This window comes from Eptesicus fuscus, chromosome 16 (genome assembly GCF_027574615.1).
Source record: "Eptesicus fuscus isolate TK198812 chromosome 16, DD_ASM_mEF_20220401, whole genome shotgun sequence".
NCBI classification, from domain to species: domain Eukaryota; kingdom Metazoa; phylum Chordata; class Mammalia; order Chiroptera; family Vespertilionidae; genus Eptesicus; species Eptesicus fuscus.
In genome coordinates this window covers 35,391,844-35,416,258 of record NC_072488.1, presented here as the reverse complement: position 1 = coordinate 35,416,258, position 24,415 = coordinate 35,391,844, and the positions used below count along the sequence as shown (strand labels likewise).

General features: G+C 40.8%; 1 protein-coding gene across 2 annotated transcripts in view; it reads left to right on the top strand.

Annotated features, from left to right (window-relative positions):
- The window catches only part of USP34 (ubiquitin specific peptidase 34), a 243,367-nt gene that overhangs the window by 34,404 nt on the left and 184,548 nt on the right, over window positions 1-24,415 (top strand). For both annotated transcript variants that reach the window (XM_054728434.1, XM_054728433.1), the window contains exons 3-5: window positions 11,342-11,750; window positions 22,655-22,705; window positions 22,854-23,003. In XM_054728434.1, the coding sequence (XP_054584409.1) occupies window positions 11,342-11,750; window positions 22,655-22,705; window positions 22,854-23,003 (610 nt within the window). The remainder of the gene's footprint in view (window positions 1-11,341; window positions 11,751-22,654; window positions 22,706-22,853; window positions 23,004-24,415) is intronic.

Below are 24,415 nucleotides of genomic sequence, written 5' to 3'. Positions count from 1 at the left end.
TTATGAAGTAGCAACGAAAATAATTTTATGGTTGGGGTCACCACAACATGAGGAACTGGATTAAAGGGTCGCTGCATTAGAAAGGTTGAGAACCACTGGCAGATTATCATTATTTAATTTTATTAATATTGTAATTGGGAATGGTATGAAAGGAAAACTAATTCAGAGAATGGGAAGAGCAGATTACGGGAATAGATTATACAAAAGAGCATGCCAGGGTCTGAAAGGAATATCATGGTTGACAAATGCGTTGATAACATAAGCATAATCCTTCATGTTGGAAATGTTGCTAGTTTTTTTTACTTGTTCAGCGCTTATTATAAAATAGGCTTAGGTTTATATCTTGTAAATTTTGTTTTCCTTAGCAGGCAGTCAGAGCTCTTTGTTGTTTCCTACTTACCTACTTTTAGAAGAGAAATTTTGAAATAGTTAAAAAGAATTCTGGGTCCTATATAAGATGAGGTTCTGTCAGATGTTTATATTTTCAGTATCTATAATAATATGCAAATCAGCCGCGCAGCGGAACTACTGTCCAGATGACCTTCCAGGCGACCTTCTGGATGAAGCTGGGGCTGTGAGGGCTGAGGCAGCCAGGGCTGCGAAGGCCTGCTTTTGCACAAATTTTGAGCATCGGGTCTCTAGTAAAAATTACAACATTCGTACCTGTCATTTGTGCTTAATAAGTGTTTGAGGCTACTGCTTTTATTTTTCATTGTTCTCATAAACTTATTTTTAATTTAATTTAATTTAATATGTCTTTATTGATTTTTAGACAGGAAAGGAGAAGTACAGAGAGATAGAAACATCAATGAAAAAAGAAACATTGCTGCCTCCTTCTTGGCCCCCACTGAGGATCAGGCTCCCACCTTGGGCATATGCACTGACTGGGAATCCAACCAGTGACCTTTTTGTTCATGGGTCAGTGCTCAACCACTGAAATACACCTGTTGGGCTAAACTTTATTTTTTAAAACAGTTTAGAAGCTGTTGCTTTTGCATAGGTTAATGTGTGTTCACTGCTTAAGGCTCTGCCTTTTATTTTGGCATTACAAAATTTGACCAGTGGGATATTGATATTGACTGTTTAAAATAGTGTTTTTCAGAAATTAGTTTATAAATAAAACAATTTTTGTTGAGGTTGACTTCTGTGGATCAATAGTACTTGCATGTATTCAGCTGTAGCAGGCCAGGGAAAAAGTTAGATCCATTGTTTTTATTTTTAAACTAGAGGCTTGGTGCACAAAAATCGTGCACGGGAAGGGTCCCTAGGCCTGGCTGGCAATCAGGGCCGATTGGGGCCTTCTGCCTGCCGGCTGGGGCCTTCCTTCGTTCCGCGCTGCCCCCTGGTGGTCAGTGCACGTTGTAGCAAGCAGTCAAACTCCCAAGGGGACACTTTGCAGATTGGCCTTTTATATATATAACTAGAAGCCTGGTGCATGAAATTCGTGCATGGAGGGGGGTTGTCCCTTAGCCCAGCCTGTACCCTCTCTAATCTGGGACCCCTGGAGAGATGTCCGACTACCCGTTTAGGCCTGATCCCGGTGGGCAGTCGGACATCCCTCTCACAATCCAGGACTGCTGGCTCCCAACTGCTTGCCTGCCTGCCTTCCTTTCCCCTAACCGCTTCTGCCTGCCAGCCTGATCACCCCCTAACCACTCCGCTGCCAGCCTGGTTGATGCTTAACTGCTCCCCTGCCAGCCTGTTTGCCCCCAACTTCCCTCCTCTGCTGACCTGGTCACCCCTACTGCCCTCTCATGCAGGGTTGATCACCTCCAACTGCCCTCTCTTGCAAGCCTGGTCCCTCTCAACTGCCCTCCCTTGCAGGCCTGGTCCCTCTCAGCTGCCCTCCCCTGCAGGCCGGATGCCTCCCAACTGCCCTCTCCTGCTGGCCATCTTGTAGTGGCCATCTTGTGTCCACATGGGGGCAGGATCTTTGACCACATAGGGGCAGACATATTGTGTGTTGGAGTGATGGTCAATCTGCATATTACTCTTTTATTTGATAGGATAGAGGCCTGGTGCAGGAGTGGGGGCCAGCTGGTTTGCCCTGAAGGGTGCCCAAATCAGGGTGGGGGTTCCCTTGGGGCATGGGGCGGCCTGAGCGAGGGGCCTGTGGTGGTTTGCAGGCCAGCCACGCCCCCTGGCAACCCAAGCAGAAGCCCTGGTATCTGGAATTTATTTTCCTTCTACAATTGAAACTTTGTAGCCTGGAGTGGAGCCAAGCCTGGGGCTCCCTCCTGGACTGGCAGTCATTCCTGTGGCAGTTAATTCACCTTCTATAATTGAAACTTTGTAGCCTTAAGCGGAGGCTGGGCCCAGACAGGGTGTGCGGAAAGCTTTGCTTCCCCTGTTGCCGCCGGCAACCCTGGCTTGCTCTCTTAAGCTCCGTTCTGCCGCCATTTCTGTTTGAATTTGTTTACCTTCTATAATTGAAACTTTGTAGCTTGAGTGGAGGCTTAGGCCTGCAACAGCTTGCAGAAAGCTTGGCTTGCTCTGTTACCTGGGAAACCTTGCTCTCTGTGGCTGTAGCCATCTTGGGTTAATTTGCATACTTGCTCTGATTGGCTTATGGGCATGGCTTGTGGGCATGGCTTGTGGGTGTGTAGATGGTATGGTCAATTTGCATATTACCTTTTTATTAGGATAGAGATTAAATCAAACTAAATTTTTTAATGCTCATCCAAGGAGATGTTTTTGTTAATTTTTAGAGAGGAAGGGGGAGAGAGAGAGAGAGAGACAGAGAGACAGAGAGAGATAGAGAGAGAGAGAGAGAGAGAGAGAGAGAGAGAGAGAGAGAGAGAGAGAAAGGGAAAGGGAAAGAACCATTTATGTGAGAAAGAAACATTGATTGGCTACCTCCCTCATGTGCCTGACTGGGGATTGAACATACAACCTAGGCATGTGCCCTGAGCAGGATTTGAACCTGCAAACTTTTGGTGCATGGGACAGTACTCCAATAAACTGAGCTGTCGGCCAGGGATATCCATTAGAATATTTGTTGTTAGATGAAATTATAGAATGCAGGTTAAAAATAATTTAATTTTGATATGTAGGTTTCTTATGAGTATTTAATTACTATTATTTAATTATTGAAGCTATGTATTTTATGGTAGGGATTTAGAAATTTTTATTGCACATTAAAAACACACGTATCTTTTATTGATTTCAGAGAGGAAGGAGGAGGAAGAGAGAGGTAGAAACATCAATGATGAGAGGGAATCATTAATTGGCTGCCTCCTGCTCACCCCCCGTGGGGATCAAGCCTGCAACCTGGACATGTGCCCTTGGTGGGAATCAAACCCCAGACCCTTCAACCCGAAGGCTGACGCTTTGTCCACTGAGTCAAACCAGCTAGGGCTCATTACACATTTTTAAATGTAAGCATACTCCACCTAGGTGGGCAGAATATAACTCTTAGATAAATAGTCTTAAGCTGGTAAAAATAGGGGTAGGATTGGGAAGAAATAACATAAGCTCAGATAGTGGAAGGGTATAAATAATATGGTATATAAATGCAAAGTAGTTGGTGTATAAATGTATAGAGTTTAAATTGATCGGAAAAGCCTGCCATTTAAAAAAGTCAGTGTTTTCTGATTTCCTCAGCAGCATTTCTATTTTCAACTCTTTCAGATGTTGGTTTTGATATTAACCTATATATTCTAAAATATTTTGGTATGATTTCATCTATCAATTTTAGGCATAATCTATGATATTTCTTTTTATGATATATAAAGAGGTTACTCTTCTTATCCTTCCAATAAAGTTATACTAGTTCTTAGGGTAGTTAAAAAAATAAAAATACTGTTCAGTGAGGAGACAATAATGGTTCTTAGGTTCATTTTATATCTTAACATGATATAAATTCTTATTTATCTGTCATTGTCATTTTTTTGTTTTCCTAGAATTTACTGTTTTTTTCATTTGATTAATTTTTTAGGTGTGGATCGCTAATTCTTCCACACCAACTTTTCTTAGTACTAATTTTTACAAATCACTAAATGATATTTTCTTTTCTCTGCTCTCCCTAATCTTCTTTGGCCTTTCCTATTCCAATCTGTATTGATTTCTTACTAGGATTGCTAAACAGCTTTCTTCTCTTCATATCCCCTTTGAAATTTCATTTGCTTTTCTTTACTGTTGTACTGGATCTCCAGTTTCTGGGATTCCATGTTGTCATCTCTATTGGTTTACTTCTTTCCTTTGTTTTTTCTGAGAAAGAGTGCCTGGGAAACAAATTTTTTTTTTTTAGAGCTTTCACGGCTTAAAAATGTCTGTTCTACCCTTATTTTTATTGATAACTTGTTGAATACAGAATTCTAGATGGAAAATTGTTTTCTGTCAGGACTTTGAAAATATTGCTGCATTGTATTCTTGCTTCCAGTATTGCTTTGGAGAAGTACTAGCTATTTTTATTTCTGAGCTTTTCCTGGTCATTCTTCACTCTCCCTGAAAGCTTTTAGGATCTTTGCCCCTTCTTGATTTCAGAAATTTCATGATATGTGTTTCGGAGAGCTTTTAAGTTCTGAAATTAAAAGAACCTCATGCCGAAACTGGTTTGGCTCAGTGGATAGAGCGTTGGTCTGCGGACTGAAGGGTCCCAGGTTCGATTCCGGTCAAGGGCATGTACCTTGGTTGCGGGCACATCCCCGGTGGGGGGTGTGCAGGAGGCAGCTGGTCGATGTTTCTCTCTCATCGATGTTTCTAGCTCTCTATCCCTCTCCCTTCCTCTCTGTAAAAAAATCAATAAAATATATTTAAAAAAAAAAAAAGAACCTCATAATTCCTCACTCTACATTTTTTACTGTGTCTTCTTGGAATTATATTAGTCAGCTGATTATACCACTTTTCCTTCCTGTTCTTCCCATTATCTTTCTTTGTCGACTTTCAAAGAGATTTTTTAGTTTTACCTTCTGAACTTTGTGTTGAATTTTAGAAATTGCTATAATTTTAATTTGTTTTTAAATTGTGAATGTTGTATGTGCAAAAGCTATCCATAATAATAAAAGTATAATACGCTAATTAGACCGGAGGACCTTCTGGATGAAGCTGGGGCTCTGAGGGAAGCCCGAGTCCAGGGTGCCGGAGGGAAGCCGGTGCTGGAAGCTGGGGGAAGGAAGGCGTACTCTTGCACGAATTCGTGCATCGACTCTCTAGTATGTAATATATTTGTACACATTAAAGGGCTCTATTTTGTAATTTGAATGCATTTATTAATCTTTTGTTTCAGCAACCCATTATCTTTTATGTCTCTGAGGATATAAATTAATTAAAACCTTTTATTTCTTTTTTTCTTTCTGCATTTTAACTTCCTTTGAAATTAAAAAAAAATATTTTTATTGATTTCAGAGAGTAAGGGAGAGGGAGAGAGAGATAGAAATATCACTATGAGAGGAAATCATTGATCTGCTGCCGCCTGCACTCGGGATCAAGCCCGTAATCTGGGCATGTGCCCTGACCGGGAATCAAATCATGACCTCCTGGTTGCTAGGTCAATGCTCAGCCACGGAGCCACAGCAACTGGCAGAATTTCTTTTTACTGTTTGTTTTGATCTACCTTTGGTTATGAAGCTTTTCCTGGAAAACGTTATTATCCTTTTCTGTCCTTTCATGGTTAAGAGAGGGCACTGAAAGCCTGGCTGGTGTGCTTCATTGGTTGAACACTGACCCTTGCTTGAGCCAAGAGGTCACCGGTTCGATTCCTGGGCAGGGCACATGCCCAGGTTGTGGGCTTGATTCCCAGTAGGGGCCGTGTAGGATGCAGCCAATGAGTGATTCTCTCTCATCATTGATGTTTCTATCTCTCCCTTTGCCTAAAAAATAAATAAATAAATAAATAAATAAATAAAAACATTAAAAAATGAGAGGGCACTGAGAGATGGTTTGGAAGTTCTGTGTGAATGGTACCTCTCAGATGTTGGCCTATATTGTATGATGGTAAAATGGTGAGCAGACTTTATTAGTATGAATAAATGGACTTTTCTCTTAGATTGTTCACATTTTCTAAGAGAAATATCTTTAAGTCTTTGGTCTTGAGATGTGTTAGTCTGGCTGTTGAGCAGGGACTGTACTTGAAGAGGTTCACCACTCAGTCATTTGTTTCATTTAATTTTCTTGCTTTCAATTTCTTGTATCATACCTGCCTTCTTCAGTATCTGGTATTCCTGAGTTTATCTTGTTCACTTTTATGTGCAGGAAAATTAGTTTCCCTGGGGCAAGTTGGACCAATATCCTGGCTGGGATGGGAACCTGCAGGTTTAATTGTCCCTTTCATTCAGTTTTAACTGTCTTCTTTTCTGATTCATGTTTCATCTCTGTCTTCAGAGGTACCTGGTACTCTTCAGTCTTGAACTTTTCCAGTCTTCTCTGGGATGATCTTTCTTTTTGCTGGTACATTCTTCTTTAGCCCCTTTCAAGTTTATTTCTTCCACTCTTAAGTTATTTACTGTTATCACCTTTTGTAAGCATCCAGAATTTGTAGCTATCCTCTTTTCCATTTTATATATATATACATGTATATATATATGTATATATATGTGTATATATATGTATATGTATGTATTTTTACTGTATCTAGTGTGTAAAATCAAAACCAAGCTGGGCTTAACTGAAAGTGATATTTTTAAAAACACCGTTTCCCTTTTTGCTGTGGGTGTGAATATATGGACAAATGCAATGCTGTATTGAGAATCCAAATACCTAGACTACTCAGAATTGAGTATAATAGAGTAAAACATATAATTTATGTAATATATGATAATTCTAGAGAGGTGTGTGTGTGTGTGTGTGTGTGTGTGTGTGTGTGTGTATCTTAGACTCAGCTCTCCTGGAACTTGTATATTTTAGGTCTGTAAGGACCTTGATCCAGCTTCCCATTACTTTGTTCATATATCATTTAAACATATATCCTATATAATAGAAGGGTAATATGCGAATTGAACAGTGGAATGACCAGTCGCTATGATGTGCACTGACCACCAGGGGGCAGATGCTCAACGCAGGAGCTGCCCTCTGGTGGTCATTGTGCTCCCACAGGGGGAGCACTGCTCAGCCAGAAGCCGGGCAGCTGCGGTGGCAGGAGCTTTCTCCCCCTTCCAAGACGGCGCTAAGGGGCAGCAAGCAGGAGGGTGGTAAGGAGCAAGGGCTCCCAGACTGTGAGAGGGATCCCTCTGTGAGAGGGCACAGGCTGGGCTGAGGGACTCCCCCTACCGAGTGCACAAATGTTTGTGCAGCCGGCCTCTAGTATATGTATATTTGCTGATTTTAGAGAGGAAGCGGGGCGGGATGGGGTAGGGGGGAGAGAAACACCAGTGATGAGAAAGAATCATTGATTGGCTGTCTTCTGCACATCCTCCACTGGGGATCGAGCTCGCAACCTAGGGAATGTGCCCTGACTGGCAATTGAACTGTGACCTTGTTCCTGGGTTTGTCCTCAGCCACTGAGCCACGCTGGCTGGCCTCATTTTTGTTTTTTAAGATTGATTCCCTAGTCAAGCAGTTTAATGCTTATTTCCTGACAATGAATTTTTAAAGTAAAATTGACTGGCTTTTTGGCTTTCTTAATCCAAATCTGACTTCAAGGTTTTTTTGTGGGGAGGGCAGTTTAGAGTATTTTCACAAAAGAAAAGTATTCAGCCGAAACCGGTTTGGCTCAGTGGACAGAGTGTCGGCCTGCGGACTGAAGGGTCCCAGGTTCGATTCCGGTCAAGGGCATGTACCTTGGTTGCGGGCATATCCCCAGTGGGGGGTGTGCAGGAGGCAGCTGATCGATGTTTCTCTCTCATCGATGATTCTAACTCTCTATCCCTTTCCCTTCCTCTCTGTATAAAATCAATAAAATATATTTAAAAAAAAGAAAAGTATTCAGAGGTATGATCCTTCTCTTTGAACATGGTTTTCCTGGACCTAAAGGAAGAAGCTATTTGTCAGGAAAGAACTTAATTTTCTTCTTATATAAATTGCAATGTTACAGAATTTTAAAACTGGAGGAGGCCTTAGAAGTAAAATCCCTTTCATTTGCTACTGATAAAATAGGCATGATGTATCATTTAGCTTTTTCTGTGTAATAGATTACTCCAAAAGTAGTGTTTTAAGGCAATAATAAACATTTATTATCCTCACAGTTTCTATGGATAGGAGTTTGGGAGTGGATTTAGCTAGTCAGATCTGGCCTGGATTTCTCATAAAGTTACACTCAAGATGTTGGTCAGGTTAGTCATCTCAACCTTGTGTGGGGCTGGAGCATATTCCAAATGGGCTCACTTCCATTATTTGCAAGTTGTTACCTGTTGTTAGTGTGAGACCTCAGTTTTTTTCTTATGTGGACCTCTTTGCTCCTTGAGTGTCTTAAAACATGATAGCTGGCGTGAGTGATCCAAAAGAGAGCAAGGCGGAAGTGTCAGTGTGTTTCATGACCTACTCTCAGATGTCATACACTGTTATTTCTGCCACATTCCATTCATTAGAAGAAGGCAGTTACTAAATCTGGTCCATATTCAAGGGGAGGAAAATTGGACTTCACTCTTTAAAGGAAAGAGTATGTGGCCATACTTTAAATCTGCCACAACTGGAGAAATGCGATTATTTCTACATGGTCATACAAGGAGTTGGTGATCTATTTGGACTACAATATAGATGTTTTGATAATATAACTAGGTGAAAATTATAATAGTTACTTAACTGTCATTCATTATTGGATGCAATTATTATAACCTGTTACTTGTGTATCACTTGTTGATTCAACAGACCCCTTTGATTATTTACAATATGCTAGGCATTGTGCTACTAACTAAACTTGTCTAAGAAAATTAGATTTGTGTATATTAATTACTGACTCATTGTTTACATTTATTTTTATTTTATACTAGCGGTCCGGTGCGCAAAATTCATGCCGGGTGTGGGGGGGCGTCCCTCAGTCTGACCTGCACCCTCTCCAATCTGGGAGCCTTCGGGGGATGTCCAACTGCCAGTTTAGGCCCAATCCTGCACGGTCCTAAACTGGCAGTTGGACATCCCTCTTGCAATCCGGGATGTCTGGCTCCTAACTGCTCACCTGCCTGCCTGATCCCCCTAACTGCCCTTCCCTGTTGGTCTGATCCCTCTAACTGCCCTGCCAGCCTGGTCACCCCTAACTGCCCTCCTTTGCCAGCCTGGTCGTCCCTATTAACATTTTTTCCCCTTCACACACAATTGTATTTGACTTCCTTATTGGCTTCTCCCTCTCACACAATTTTTCTTTCTCCTTTATGTAATACTTTTTCCTACTGACTCATCATTTATAAACTTTTCTTTCCTCCTTATTTCCTACTTCTGTTCCATCATCCTTCTTCCCATCTTTCTCCTATCCTCCCTACATTCCTTCTTTCCTTTATTTTTACCCCTTCCCTCCTTAATTTTTTCTTCACTTCCTCCCTCGGACCTGCTTTCCTTTCTCCCCCATTTCTTGCTTCCCATTCTCCTTTTAAGCTCTACCAGCTCCCCTTTAACACTTTTCTTCCCTCCCTCTTTCTCTCTCATCCTACCTTTCCCATACATTCTTCTCTACTTACATCCACTGTTTTAATATCTATCTACCTGCCTAATTATTCACTATCATTTATCTTTTTTCTTTTTTGACTCCTACTTTTAAAATCTGTCCCCAGTACACAACTATACTTGATTTTCATTATAGCTCTTACAGTTCACTCATACATCCTCTTTCCTTTTTAAAAAAATATATTTTATTGATTTTTTTTACAGAGAGGAAGGGAGAGGGATAGAGAGTTAGAAACATCGATCAGCTGCCTCCTGCACACCCCCTACTGGGGATGTGCCCGCAACCAAGGTACATGCCCTTGACCGGAATCGAACCTGGGACCCTTCAGTCCGCAGGCCGATGCTCTATCCACTGAGCCAAACCGGTTTCGGCTACATCCTCTTTTCTTCTTTAACTCTGCTGTCTGCTGACTCCTTTATAAAGTTCTTCCCTCCCTCTCTCCCTTCTTAAAGCTTCCGTTCGGGGGGGGGGGGGGGGTGGCGTTAACCCCCAGGCCCTGGCTCAGCCCCGGCCAGGTGTTTGCTGTCCCTCCTTTCCCGGCCTCCCCACTGCCATCCTCTGATTCCCTGCCCGGGACACCTGGCCAGGCTAGGTGGCCGTGGCCTGCGCGGGCTGGGTGCTGCTGCTGCCACTGCAAAGCAGGAGCGCCTCCGCCCAGAAGGCCTCGGACCATCCTCCACTCCGTCCCAGACCCGTGGGTGCCTCCCCGCCAATGGCCGCCACCGCCCTCCTTCCGCATCTGGGCAGGGCTCCCTGCTACTCCCTGCCTCTCGCTGGGCGCACTTGCTATACCACGGTCGCCACCTCCTCCCACGTGCAACCCACTGTTTCCTTACCTTTTCCATTCCTGCGTCTTTTTCTTGTTCCTTTTCTGTATTTCTGTTTCTCCTCTCGGCCTGTCTGCATGCAGGCCTACCTTCCTATCCCTCTCCTTTCTTATCCCCTCCTATCGTACCTATTCTACCCCGGGCCTTGCAGCTGCCTGAGCAGAGAGTGGGGACGCAGCCTGCTGATCCGGTCATGACGTGACACTGTAATGGATAATTTGCATATTTCTCTATTATTAGTATAGATGTTGTTGTTGTTGTTGTGTGTGTGTGTGTGTGTGTGTGTGTGTTCCTAAACTCTTGCTCTACTAAATAGGGTAGGAATGCTCCTCCAAAGTAGACTTCAAGCAAATTATTAATTTAATTTTATTTTTTTAAATTTATTTTTTTAAATTTCTTTATTGATTAAGGTATTACATATTTGTCCTCATCCCTCCATTACCTTCCCAAACCACCCCCCCTCCACTCATGCCCCCACCCCCCTGTTGTCTGTGACCACTGGTTAGGCTTATATGCATGCATACAAGTCCTTTTGTTGCAAATTATTAATTTTAAAATGTGGGTTTTAAAATTGACAACAAAACCACTTACATAAAATAAGCAGCTTTACTAATAAGGCATGTTATTATAGCCTGTTTCCTGGTATTTATTAAGCATAAAATGAGTACTTGGTTCTTAGAGAATCAAAGATATATGCCACAATTCTTATGCTGAAATAGTTCTTTATGTAGAAGGACAGGTAAGTGACCTACATAAAATCAAGATTATAGCTGTCAGTTTAATACGGTGACTTTTTATCAACTAAAGTACCAGTTTTTGGTGTGATGCTATCTAAAAATATTATGGTGCTATTTAATCAGGAAGGAGGAAATAAAAACCGTTTAGAAAAATGTATTTTAGTATTTGCTTAAATTTTTGTATTGTTATATGTAATGGTTACTTCTCTAAGAAGTATTAATTAATTAATTTTTTTCTCTTACAGGCAATGTTTATGCTGCTTCAAGGAATATAAGCATTTGGAGATTTTTAACCAAGTAGTGTGTGCACTTATTAACTTAGTGATTGCCCAAGTTCAAGTGCTCCGGGACCAGCTTTGTAAACATTGTACTACTATTAACATAGATTCCACGTGGCAAGATGAGAGTAATCAAGCAGAAGAACCACTGAATATAGAAAGAGAGTGTAATGAAGGAAGTACAGAAAGGCAAAAATCAATAGAAAAAAAATCCAACTCTACAAAAATTTGTAATGTGACTGACGAGAGTTCTGATCCTTTTAGTTCATGGAGTACAGATGAGAAGGAAAAACTCCTACTATGTGTGGCAAAAATTTTTCAAATTCAATTTCCCTTATATACTGCTTATAAGCATAACACTCATCCTACTATAGAGGTATGTAAAAATAGGTATTGTGAATTTTAAGTAATACTTTGTTAGTACATACATACTAGTTGTCAGTTTCTAAGTTATGAATAAATATAAAGATAGTTATTATGAAAAAATTATCAAAATTACTATTATAAAAATAATTCCAGTTTACTTTAGTCTATTCCTGTAATAACTTATATTGAACATTTGTTCAGCATATTCCTATTAAGGAAGGATATATACATTGAACTCATAAAAATTGAACTGTTCATTGGTGATCTAAACATTTTGCTGATGTGTTTCTATGCTCTATTGTTAGTCTTTCAAAAGGTAATGATTGGGGAAAAAGAAGCACATAGAATTTTAAATTTCATTCTTAGAGGCATGGGTAACAGAATTTGAAATTGCCTTAGTCACAAAAGTAACTTAGTTTTAAATAATATTTTCTTTTGTAACACAAGGTGCTTGACTCATTCTATTAGTAATATTTTTACAAGCCCTTCTAAGAGTTTAGTAACCCACATTAGGTTTCTAATATAATGAATGGCATTTCTTTCTAAATGTAGTGAAAATGGAGATAATTATGTGGCAGTGTATAATATTAGTAGCTTAAAACAATAGTGATTTATTATTATTCATGATTCTGTGGGTTGGCCTGGCAATTCCTTTGCTGGTTTTGTGTGGTCTCATTTATGCAGCTGCATTTACTTTTGAGTGTTTTTGATGGTCCAACTACATGTGTGACAGTTGGTCCTGGCGGTTGTCTAGGCTGGGCAGTGGTCGCCAGCTGGTGGTCCGCGGACCACTGGTGGTCCGTGAGGTCCGAAAGGTTGGCGACCCTGTTCTAGGGCACCTTACCGTAAATGTTCTGCACATTGCCTCTCATTCTCTACTAGGATAGACAAGCTTCCTTATATGATAGTCTTAGCATTGATCCAGGAGGGGAAAAAATAGAAGCTATAAGGCCTTTTAACATCCAGCCTCTGAAACCACACAGCATCAGCTTTGCCACATTATATTGGTTGCAGCAATTTACAAGGGCAGCCCAAATAAAAAGGGGTGTGAAGTAGACTTCATCTCTAGATGAGAGGAGAGATAAAGTTTCATTTTAAACTTTAAGGTACATTCCTTTTCCCATGCATTCTGGCATGGGAAGAATTGTGGCCATTAACAAATCTACTATATGCTTTAAAAAAAAATTCTGCCTATTTTCTCAAGATTATTCTATAACATTCATACTGATTTCTTTATTTTTAATATTTTAAAATATATTTTATTGGATTTTTACAGAGAGGAAGGGAGAGAGGGATAGAGAGTTAGAAACATCAATGAGAGGGAAATATTGATCAACTGCCTCCTGCACGCCTCCTACTGGGGATGTGCCTGCAACCAAGGTACATGCTCTTGACTGGAATCGAACCTGGGACCTTCCATTCTGCAGGCCGATGCTTTAGCCACTGAATCACTCCGGTTAGGGCTCTTTATTTTTTTTTTAATACTGATTTCTTTAAACCTCTTTCTACTTTATTGAAAATATTTTCACATTGAATTGAAGTTATTTTTAAAAATATATCCGAGGAGGTGGATATTTTCTTTATTAGAATGAATTCTTTTTTTTTTTTTTTAGAATGAATTCTTTTTTTTTTTTAATTTAAAAAATCTTTATTGTTCAGATTATTACAATTGTTCCTCTTTTTTCCCCCCATAGCTCCCCTCCAGCCGGTTCCCACCCCGCCCTCTGCCCTTACCTCTCCCCATTGTCCTCATCCATAGGTGTACGATTTTTGTCCAGTCTCTTCCCACACCCCTTACACCCCTTTCCCCCTGAGAATTGTCAATCCCTGATTCTATGCCCCTGATTCTATTATATTCACCAGATTATTCTGTTCATCAGATTTTTTATTCACTTGATTTTTAGGTTCACTTGTTGATAGATACGTATTTGTTCATAATTTTTATCTTTACCTTTTTCTTCTTCTTCCTCTTCTTAAAGAATACCTTGTAGCATTTCATATAATACTGGTTTGGCAGTGATGAACTCCTTTAGCTTTTTCTTATCTGTGAAGCTCTTTATCTGACCTTCCATTCTGAATGATAGCTTTGCTGGGTAGAGTAATCTTGGTTGTAGGTTCTTGCTATTCATCACTTTGAATATTTCTTGCCACTCCCATCTGGCCTGCATAGTTTCTGTTGAGAAATCAGCTGACAATCGTATGGGTCCTCCCTTGTAGGTAACTAACTGTTTTTCTCTTGCTGCTTTTAATATTCTCTCTTTGTCTTTTGTTCTTGGCATTTTAACCCTTTGCACTCGCTTTTTTCTCGAGCTGCTACCGATGCTAACCATGTCGAGTCACACTCGACATCCAAGTGCAAAAGGTTAATTATGATGTGTCTTGGTGTGGTCCTCTTTGGATTCCTTTTGTTTGGGGTTCGGTGTACATCCTGGACTTGTAAGTCTATTTCTTTCAACAGGTGGAGGAAGTTTTCTGTCATTATTTCTTCAAATAGGTTTTCAGTATCTAGCCCTCTCTCTTCTTCTGGCACCCCCATAATTCTGATGTTGGTACGCTTGAAGTTGTCCCAGAGGCTCCTTACGTATTTTCAAATTTTTGGATTCTTTCTTCTTTTTGCTTTTCCCGTTGCGTGTTTTTTGCTTCTTTGTATTTCAAATCTTTGACTTGATTCTTGCGGTCCTCTAGACTGCTGTTAGGTCTCTGTATATTTTTTATTTCAGTCAGTGTATGTTTAATTTCTAGTTGGTCCTTTTTCATATCCTCGAGGGTCTTGCTAAATTTATCAGCCTTTTCTAGGAAATTCTTGAAAAACCTTATAACCATGGTTTTGAACTTTATATCCAGTACTTTGCTTTCCTCCATTTCTTTCATTTGTGATCTGTTTCTTTGTCTCCGCATGTTTGCTGCTTCCCTGAGTTGGTAGGGTAGCTTTGTGTGTTAGGTGTCCTATAGGGCCCAGTGGCTCAGCCTCCCCAGTTACCTGAGGTGGACACTCTTGGTGCACCCCCTTTGTGTACTGTGTGCACAGCCTTGTTATAGTTAAGTCTTGATTGTTGTTGGTATCACTGGGGGGAATTGACCTCCAGGCCAATTGGTTGTGAGGATCAACTGTGTCTACACTGGGAGAACTTCTGTGCTGGAGACTCTCTTATGAAACAAGACTTGCAAAATTGCAAAAGCCTCTGTGCTCAGCTTGGATGGGGTGGAGTCTCAGGGCAGGGCAGACAGCCTTGGCTTCCCGTCAGCCCTGCGCTATGAGGCCCCTGGGTCTCAGTGTCCCTTGGTAATCGCTGCAAGCACCGCTGAGAGAAAGCCGCCCTCAAGTTTTGCCCCATGCCAGACAGTCCAGTTTCTCCCTAAATGGGTCTGGGTTTCCAGATTCTCGCCTGGAACTGGAGTTTAGCATAGTCTTGGAGCTTCCATCTTCCTCCCGCTAGAGAAAGCCAGTGGCGCACTTAGCAGTCAGTCTTCTCTGCTCGCGCTCGCGCCTCTGGACCTCTGCCTTTTGTAGCTCCCCGGAGTCTCCATGTGCTTTTCTCTTCTCCTGACAGTCCAGATTCCCCCCGTAGGAGTCTGGGTCCCCGGCATCTCGCCTGGAACTGGGGTTCAGTGCAGTGGGGAGCTTCCGTCTCCCTCCTGCTTGGGATAGCCAGCCTGGCACTCAGCCGCCCATCCTCTCCATCTTGATTTCTCTAGAATGAATTCTTTATAAGAATATTGTAAATCATACTCTGTTTAATCTTCTAAAATACTTAGTCTATTATCTTCCCATATAGAAATCTTTTAATAAGTTATTTACATGGCATAAGATATCTATCATTCTAAAAAGTCATCTCAGAGTCATTTTTCAACAGAATGGGGATCTATTTGTGCAAATCTGCTAAATTTAATTAGTATTTTAATGCCTTAAATCAATAATTGAAATATGCTGAGAATAGTTTGTTCAGAGACTTATAGATAAGACATGTGAAATTCATGCAATGTTTTCTAGAACTTTTCCTCCAGTTAAAAATACCTTAACAATAAAACTGTAGCAATACTGAATCTGCTATTTTGTTCCTAAAATCAATTTGCTCATCAGTTTTGTTAAAACAATGATTTTCAAAAATGGTAATCTCCAAATGTAGGCATAGTAACATTCCCCTGTATTTTTTCTTTTGGAATAAAGTGCCTCATTAGTGTTCTTAAGGGTTGTCCCATGTGACTATCTGGTTGAAAGCAATGGTTCATGAGGTTTTTGTGGTAAAATACTAATTAAAAAAAAATCCCTTAGACTGAACAAGAATTTCCTTATATAGAATTCTGTATTCATCTCACACAGAATTTATATGTGCTTCTTTAATATTTTTCTCATAATAGTTGTTTCCCAAGTTTCTAGTATGTTAGTAAAGATCTGTTACAAATACTCTAAAATTTCTAGTTTCTGTTTGTTAAGGGTCAACTGTTTCAAAACATCTCATATTAAAACCTTGGTAGTATGTGTGTATAAAATTATGATATGTGTGTGTCTCTAAATACATAAACAGAGACATCTTAAGAAAAGTAGTACTTGTTTTACAGTGCAGTAGAGTTTACTGTAGAGATTTTTTATAGATATTTTAAAAATTTATTGACTTGAGAGACACACACAGAGACATTGATTTATTGATCCACTTATTTATACATTTATTGGTTGATTCCTGTACATGCCCTGCGTAGGTCTTGAACATGAAACTTTGGAATGTTGGGATGACACTCCAACCAACTGAGCTACCCAGCTAGGGCGTTTTTATAGAGATTTTTAATCTCCGTTTTATAAAGAGATAATTCTGGCATTCTCCTTTCATACTGTTGTGCCATCCTTTCCTGGTAAAGCCTTTGATTTCTAAAAGGCATAAATTAGCTAAAACTATTTAGAAGAGTCATTGCTCATGTGTTAATATTTTAATAACTCTGACTTTAGAAACATAGTCAATATTCTTGTTTTATATAAGAGGGGACTAGTTTCAAAGGACTTTTAGTTTTGATTAGTTTGTATGTTATACTGCTGAGAATGTTCTGGATTTCAGGTCTTATTCTAGTGTAGTGTTTCTCAATCATTTCAAACTAATCACTGCAATTCATAAAAATTGAACTGTGTATCAGTGATCTAAACTTCTTTTTTTAAAGGTAATTAAAAAAATCCTCAGTTGACTTGTTTTTATTGATTTTAGAGAGGGAGGGAGAGAGAGAAACAAGTATCACTACTATCTAATTCCAGTAACTTCTCTTTAAGCAAAGATTTTATTTTTAAATCTATAGCCCTTCATTTCTTCATGGTTGGATCATGAATGGCATATGACTTGCTTCAATTAAATATAGAATTACTTTCTAGTTATTTATTTCTCATTGTATTAAATGGGCAAATTTCTGTTTGTTTATTGAAGTAGAATGGCATCATTTTAATTAGTAAATGTGAGATTTTTGGGAAAGAACAAAAACTTAAATTCCTGATAGGTTTCTCAAGCCCTTTTCAGGAATCATCTAAAAGTTATATTGACTTTGCTTTAAGCAAGACTTCCTAATTTTATTACTTATAGATTTATGCTGACTATTATTAAGAATATAATTATAATAACATCTTAGGATTTTTTCTTCATGTATCCAGAGTAGAAATATAAAATCGTATAACAGTTCTTCTGAGGATCCAAAATAAATGTGAGTTAACATTTTGCATATCAAGTAGATTTTCTACTTGTGTCCATGTTAGGCACTAGAAATCTTTATTATTATTATTTTTAATGGATTTTATTGATTTTTTACAGAGAGGATGGGAGAAGTATAGAGAGTTAGAAACATCGATGAGAGAGAAACATCGATTAGCTGCCTCCTGCACATTCCCTACTGGGTATGTGCCCACAACCAAGGTATATGCCCTTGACTGGAATCAAACCTGGGACCTTGAGTCCGCAGGCCGACGCTCTATCCACTGAGCCAAACCTGTCAGGGCGGCACTAAAATCTTGACTCCTAACTGTGGTCCTCGTAGTAGAGGGCTGGAATAGAGAATGGAGGTTTAGTACACTTACTTTGACAAGTATTTTGACCTCTCTTAGGGCAGATTTTGGTTATTTTGAAATTTTCTGAGTTTGATATGATGCTTTGAGTTGTTTTGAAACTATTTTATTAGGGTAATATACTATCGAATAAAAGAGTGATATGCAAATTGACCATCACTCCAAGACACAAAGATGGCCACCCCCATGTGGTCAAAGATGGCCACCACAAGATGGCTGGCAGGGGAGTGCAGTTGGGAGGGACCAGGCCTGCAGGGGAGGGCAGTTGGGGGGGGACCCAGGCCTGCAGGGGAGGGCGGTTGGGAGGAACCAGGCCAGCAAGGGAGGGCATTTGGAGGGGGGGGACTCAGGCCTACAGGGGCAGGCAGTTGTGGGGGGTGACTAGGCCTGCAGGGGAGGGCAGTTGTGGGCGATTAGGCAAGCAGGGAGGGCAGTTGGGGGAGACCAGGTCTTTTGGGGAGGGTAGTTGGGGGTACCATGATTGCAGGGGAGAGCAGTTGGGGAACAGGCCTGCAGTGGAGGGCAGTTGGGGGTGGGGAACCAGGCCTGCAGTGGAGGGCAGTTGGGGGGGACCACGTCAACAGGGTAGGACAATTGGGGGGGGACCAGGCCTGCAGGGGAGGGCAATTGAGCAGGGACCAGGCCTGCAGTGGAGGGCAGTTGGGGCGTTGGGACCCAGGCCTGCAGGGGAGGGCAATTGGGGGTGAGGGGACCACGTCAACAGGGTAGGGAAATTGGGGGGGACCGGGCCTGCAGGGGAAGGCAATTGAGGGGGGACCAGGCCTGCAGTGGAGGGCAGTTGGGGGCAACCAGGCCTGCAGGGGAGGGCATTTGGGGGGGACCTGGCCTGCAGGGGAGGGCAGTTGGGGGGTACCTGGCCTGCAGGAGAGGACAGTTAGGAGCGACCAGACTGTCAGGGGAGGGCAATTAGGGGTGACTAGGTGACAGGGGAGGGCAGTGAGGGGCTATCGGGCCGGCCAGGGAGCAGTTAGATGTCGATCAGCCTGGCAGGGGAGTGGTTAGGGGGTGATCAGGCTGGCAGGCAGATGCGGTTAGAGGCAATCGGGTAGAGGCAGGTGAGCAGTTGGGAGCCAGCAGTCCTTGATTGTGAGAGGGATGTCCAACTTCCCATTTAGGCCCGATCCCCCACCAGGATCGGACCTAAACAGGCGATCGGACATCCCTCAAGGGGTCCCAGATTGGAGAGGGTGCAGGCTGGGCTGAGGGACACCCTTCCCCCCTCCGTGCACAAATTTCATGCACCGGGCCTCTAGTAAATATATAAAACATGTAACAGCAACGAATGAATAGATGAAAACACCTTGCTTTCTGTTTTATAAAGGTAACATTTCAGTGTGACCACGAAATATAGAATATATAAAATACATACTTGAGCCGAAACCGGTTTGGCTCAATGGATAGAGCTTCGGTCTGCGGACTGAAAGGTCCCAGGTTGGATTCCAGTCAAGGGCATGTACATTGGCTACGGGCACATCCCTGGTAGGGGGTGTGCAGGAGGCAGCTGGTCGATGATTCTCTCTCATCGATGTTTCTAGCTCTCTATCCCTCTCCCTTCCTCTCTGTAAAAAAATCAATAAAATATATATTTAAAAAAAAAAAATACATACTTGAAAAAAAGCCTGAGCCTAGCCTTGGCTGTGTGGCTCGTTGGTTGCGTGTTGTCCTGTGCACCAAAAGGTGCCAGTTCGATTCCTTGTCAGGGCACATGCCCAGGTTTTGGGTTCTATTGATGTTAAATTGATGTTTTTCTCTCTCCTTCTCCCTTTCCCCCTCCCTCGCTTTCTCTCTTTCCCTCTAAAAAAATCAATACAAACATATAGTTTAAAAAAATAATAAAAAGCCTGAATCTCTCCTCTTTCTTCATTCTGTCCAAAAAGAAAAAATCAGTTATGAAATTAATTCAGATATTTCTAGATAATAAAATACTATAAAATCAGATCATATGCATAAATTTGTTTTTTAAAAATGTAATACAATATGGGATCTAGTCTTATTTTTTAATAGCTTTTTAAAAATATGTTTTTCAGCCCTGACCGGTTTGGCTCAGTGGATAGAGCGTTGGCCTGCAGACTCAAGGGTCCCAGGTTCGATTCCGGTCAAGGGCATGTACCTTGGTTGCGGGCACATCCCCAGTACGGGGTGTGCAGGAGGCAGCTGATTGATGTTTCTCTCTCATCAATGTTTCTAACTCTCTCTTCCTCTCCCTTCCTCTCTGTACAAAATCAATAAAATATATTTAAGAAAATCCTCTTAGCCTTTAAAAAAAATAAAAATATGTTTTTCAGAGGAAGAGAGAGGGAGAGAGAAAGAGCAACATCAGTGATGAGAGAGAATCATTGATTGGCTGCCTCCTCACACCCCTTACTGGGCATGTGCCCTGACTGGGAATTGAACCATGACCTTCTGGTTCATGCTAAACCACTGAACCACACCAGCCAGGCCTTTAACAGCTTATTTATTATAAAGGTATAACTTTCCAAAAATACTACTTGCTTAAAATATACCATTTAATCATTTTAGGGAATTTAAAGAGTTGTGCAACCATCACACATTACAATTTTATTTATTTTTTAAAAATATTTTTATTGATTTTAGAGAGGAAGGGAGAGGGAGACAGAAACATTAATGATGAGAGAGAATCATTGATCGGCTGCCTCCTGCACACCCCCTACTTGAGATGGAGCCTACAACCCGGGCATGTGCCCTTGACCAGAATCAAACCTGGGACTCATTATTCCACAGGCTGCTGATGCTCTATCCATTGAACCAAACCAGCTAGGGCACTATATTACAATTTTAGAACATTTCCATCATCCCAAAAAAGATCCCTAATGCCGTTTCACACTGTTATTACTAGAGGCCAGGTGCACAAAATTCCTGCAGGGTAGGGTCCCTAGTCCTGGCCTCCCCACTTCCTCCTTCCCTTGCTCCCTCAGCGCCCTGCCACTGCTTCCGGTTGCCCGCCATGTTTCGTGCTGACCCTTGGTGGTCAGCACATGTCATAGTGAGAGATCGAACTAGCAGACAATTTGCATATATTAGCCTTTTATATACATAGATAATTTTTTAAATCCTCACCTGAGGATTTTTTTAAAAAATTGATTTTAGAGACAGAGAGAAACATCCATGTGAGAGCTAAACATTGATTGCTTGCCTCTCATATACACCCCGCCCCAAGTGTATGGGATGATGCTCCAACTAAGCCACGGCAGTCAGGACTCACATTATTATTATTATTATTATTATTTTTTAAATATATTTTATTGATTTTTTACAGAGAGGAGGAGAGAGGGATAGAGAGTTAGGAACATCGATGAGAGAGAAACATCGATCAGCTGCCTCCTGCACACCCCCCATTGGGGATGTGCCCGCAACCAAGGTACATGCCCTTGACCGGAATCGAACCCAGGACCCTTGAGTCCGCACGCCAACGCTCTATCCACTAAGCCAAACCGGTTTCGGCTCACATTATTTTTGAAGGATGCTTAAAAATCCTGGATGGGTATGCCACCATTTATTTAGCCATCCTATTGATATTTAAGTTGTTACTAATTCTGAGATTTTAAATGAATAATTTCAGTGAGTCTAATTACATACACATTTTCTAAATCTTTTTTAAACATTTTTTATTGATTTTGGAGAGGAGGGGAGAGGGAGAGAGAGATAGAAACATCAATGATGAGAATCATTGATTGACTGCCTCTTGCATGCCCCCCACTGGGGATTGAGCCCACAACCCAGGCATGTGCTATTGACCGGAATCTTAACACAGGACCCTTCAGTCTACAGGCCGATGCTTTATCCACTGAGACAAACTGGCTAGGACCAAATCTTTTCTTTAGTTGTTTAGGATAATTGACTAAATGATGAACTGGATCAAAGGGAATGTACATTTTAAATGCTGATGTATATTGCCAAATTGCCCTCCAACAAGGCCTTACCAGCTTATGCTCTCACCAACAATGGATGAGTGTGCTTCTGGGTAGTTTTAATTTTATGTATGGAAAGCAAATTATGAAACTTAGAGAATTTCAAAGCACAGTTTCAAAACCATTTTAAGTGTTTTGTTTTTTAAATATATTTTATTGATTTTTTTACAGAGGAAAGGAGAGGGATAGAGAGTCAGAAACATCAATGAGAGAGAAACATCAATCAGCCGCCTTCTGCATACCCCCTGCTGGGGATGTGCCCACAACCAAGGTATATGCCCTTGACTGGAATAGAACCCGGGACCCTTCAGTCTGCAGACCGATGCTCTATCCACTGAGCCAAACTAAACTGATCAGGGCCCATTTTAAGTGTTTTTATAAGAATTACTCTAGCCCTAGCCAGTTAACTCAGTGGATAGAGCGTTGACCTGTGTACTGAAGAGCGCTGGGTTTGATTCTGGTCAAGGTCACATGCCTGGGTTGTGGGCCCATCCCAAGTAGAGGGCGTGTGGGAGGCAGTTGATTAATGATTCTTATCATTGATGTTTCTATCTCTCCTCCCTTCCTCTCTGAAATCAATAAAAACATGTGTGTGGTGTGTATGTGTGTGTGTGTGTGTGTGTGTGTGTGTGTGTGTGTGTGTGTATAAAAGAATTACTCCAATTCTTTAAGGAAAGATTTTTGTTTAACAAGGCAAAATACATAGTACATAGTAGTACATAGTATAGAAAGATTTATTTGGAGAAGAGTTAACATATACTTTAGAACTCAATCATATTAGCTTCAATTAGGAATACCACTGTTAATGATGAGAAGAAATCGCAAAATCTGAATTTTTATAAAATCAGTCTTTAAAAAATTATATTTTGTAAGGATTGTTATTAAGTAGTGTGACCTAATTGTATTTACTTTTTTTTTTTTTTTGCTCAGGATATATCAACCCAAGAAAGCAACATATTAGGGGCATTCTGTGATATGAATGTAAGTTTTTGCCTATTTTCATTCTCGGTTTTATGGAAAATTTTGTGGTTGTGCCTCCCCCCCCCCCCATTTATGTCTTTTGAGTTTATTTTTATGTCTTATCAGTATTTTCATAGTATTGGTAATGACATTTTCTTTTTTCCCTCAGGATGTAGAAGTACCATTGCATTTGCTTCGTTATGTATGTTTGTTTTGTGGGAAAAACGGCCTTTCTCTCATGAAGGATTGCTTTGAATATGGAACTCCTGAAACTTTGCCATTTCTTATAGCACATGCATTTATTACAGTTGTATCTAACGTAAGTATTCTTTGGAATTGGTTTACTCTTGAGTACAATGTCTAGATTTTAATAACAAATTTTATGTCCAGAAAAGGCAGATTTTGAGTGATTTGCATGTACAATAACTTTTTTCCGCTATATTTAAAAAAAATTGAGTACAGAAACCTCCTTATAGTATATATATATATATATATTTTAGAAAAGGTCAAGAGCTCTCATATTTAATGTGTATACTACTTTCTTATACTAACAACCAGAATTAAAAAAGAATTCATTAAATTCCAGAAAGCACTTCTGTGGTGAATACTACTGTTTCAGTTTCTTAGGGCAGCCATGACAAAGGTACCACAAACTGTGATGTAAAACAATAGACATTTATTCTTTCATGATTCTGGAAACTAGAAGTCATTAATCAGGTGTCAGCAGTTAGTTCCTTTTTTGGAGGTTCTTAAGAAGTGTCTGTTCTTGTCTCCCAGCATCTGGTAGTTGCTTGCCATCCTTGGTCCTTAGTTTAATAGAGATGTATCACTCCAATCTCTGCCTCCACCTTTTCATGGCTTTCTCCTCTCTGTGTCTGTATCTAAATTTTCCTCTTCTTGTAAGAACACCAGTCATTGAACTAAGGTCTACCCTAATCTTGTGTGACCTCCACCTTACTTGATTATATCTTTAAAGCCTTCTTAAAATCTTTATTATAATAAAATTAAATTTGTATAAATTAGTGAATTTAAGTTGAATGGGTAACTTTAGCCATTTTCCTCTTATCTGAAATAATAAACGGCTAAAATGCAAATAGACCGAATGGCAGAACAACTGGTCGCTATAATGCACACTGACCACCAGGGGGCAGATGTTCAGCGCAGGAGCTCCCCCTTGGTGGTCAATGTACTCCCACAGGGGGAGTGCCGCTCAGCCAGAAGCCGGGCTCATGGCTGGCAAGCACAACTGACAATGCGGGAGCCTCTCCCGACTCTGTAGCAGCGCTAAGGATGTCCAGGGGGAGCGGGCCTAAGCCATCAGTGGGACATCCCCAAGGGCTCCTGGATTGTGAGAGGGTGCAGGCCAGGCTGAGGGACCCTCCCCCCCTCCAGTGCAAGAATTTCGTGCACTGGGCCTCTAGTCTGAAATACAAGATAGGCAGCTATGCAAAAAAATTGATTATAACTTTTCTTGCCTGGGATTTTTTTTTTTAACTGGGAAGTTATCAGCATAGAAACAAAACTGTTATTTTATCAAGTTAAGGTTCAAATCTGATAATATTCTCAGCCTATGCATTTATTTTAATCTCAAATACTTGCTTCAGCAGTTCTTAACTAACACTTGACTGTTTAGCAGATTTCTCAGTTTTGCACAAATATTACTCCACTACTATATAGATCCATTCTTAGTAATGGCTGCAGTCACAGGAGAAAAACAAATTTCTTTGGATA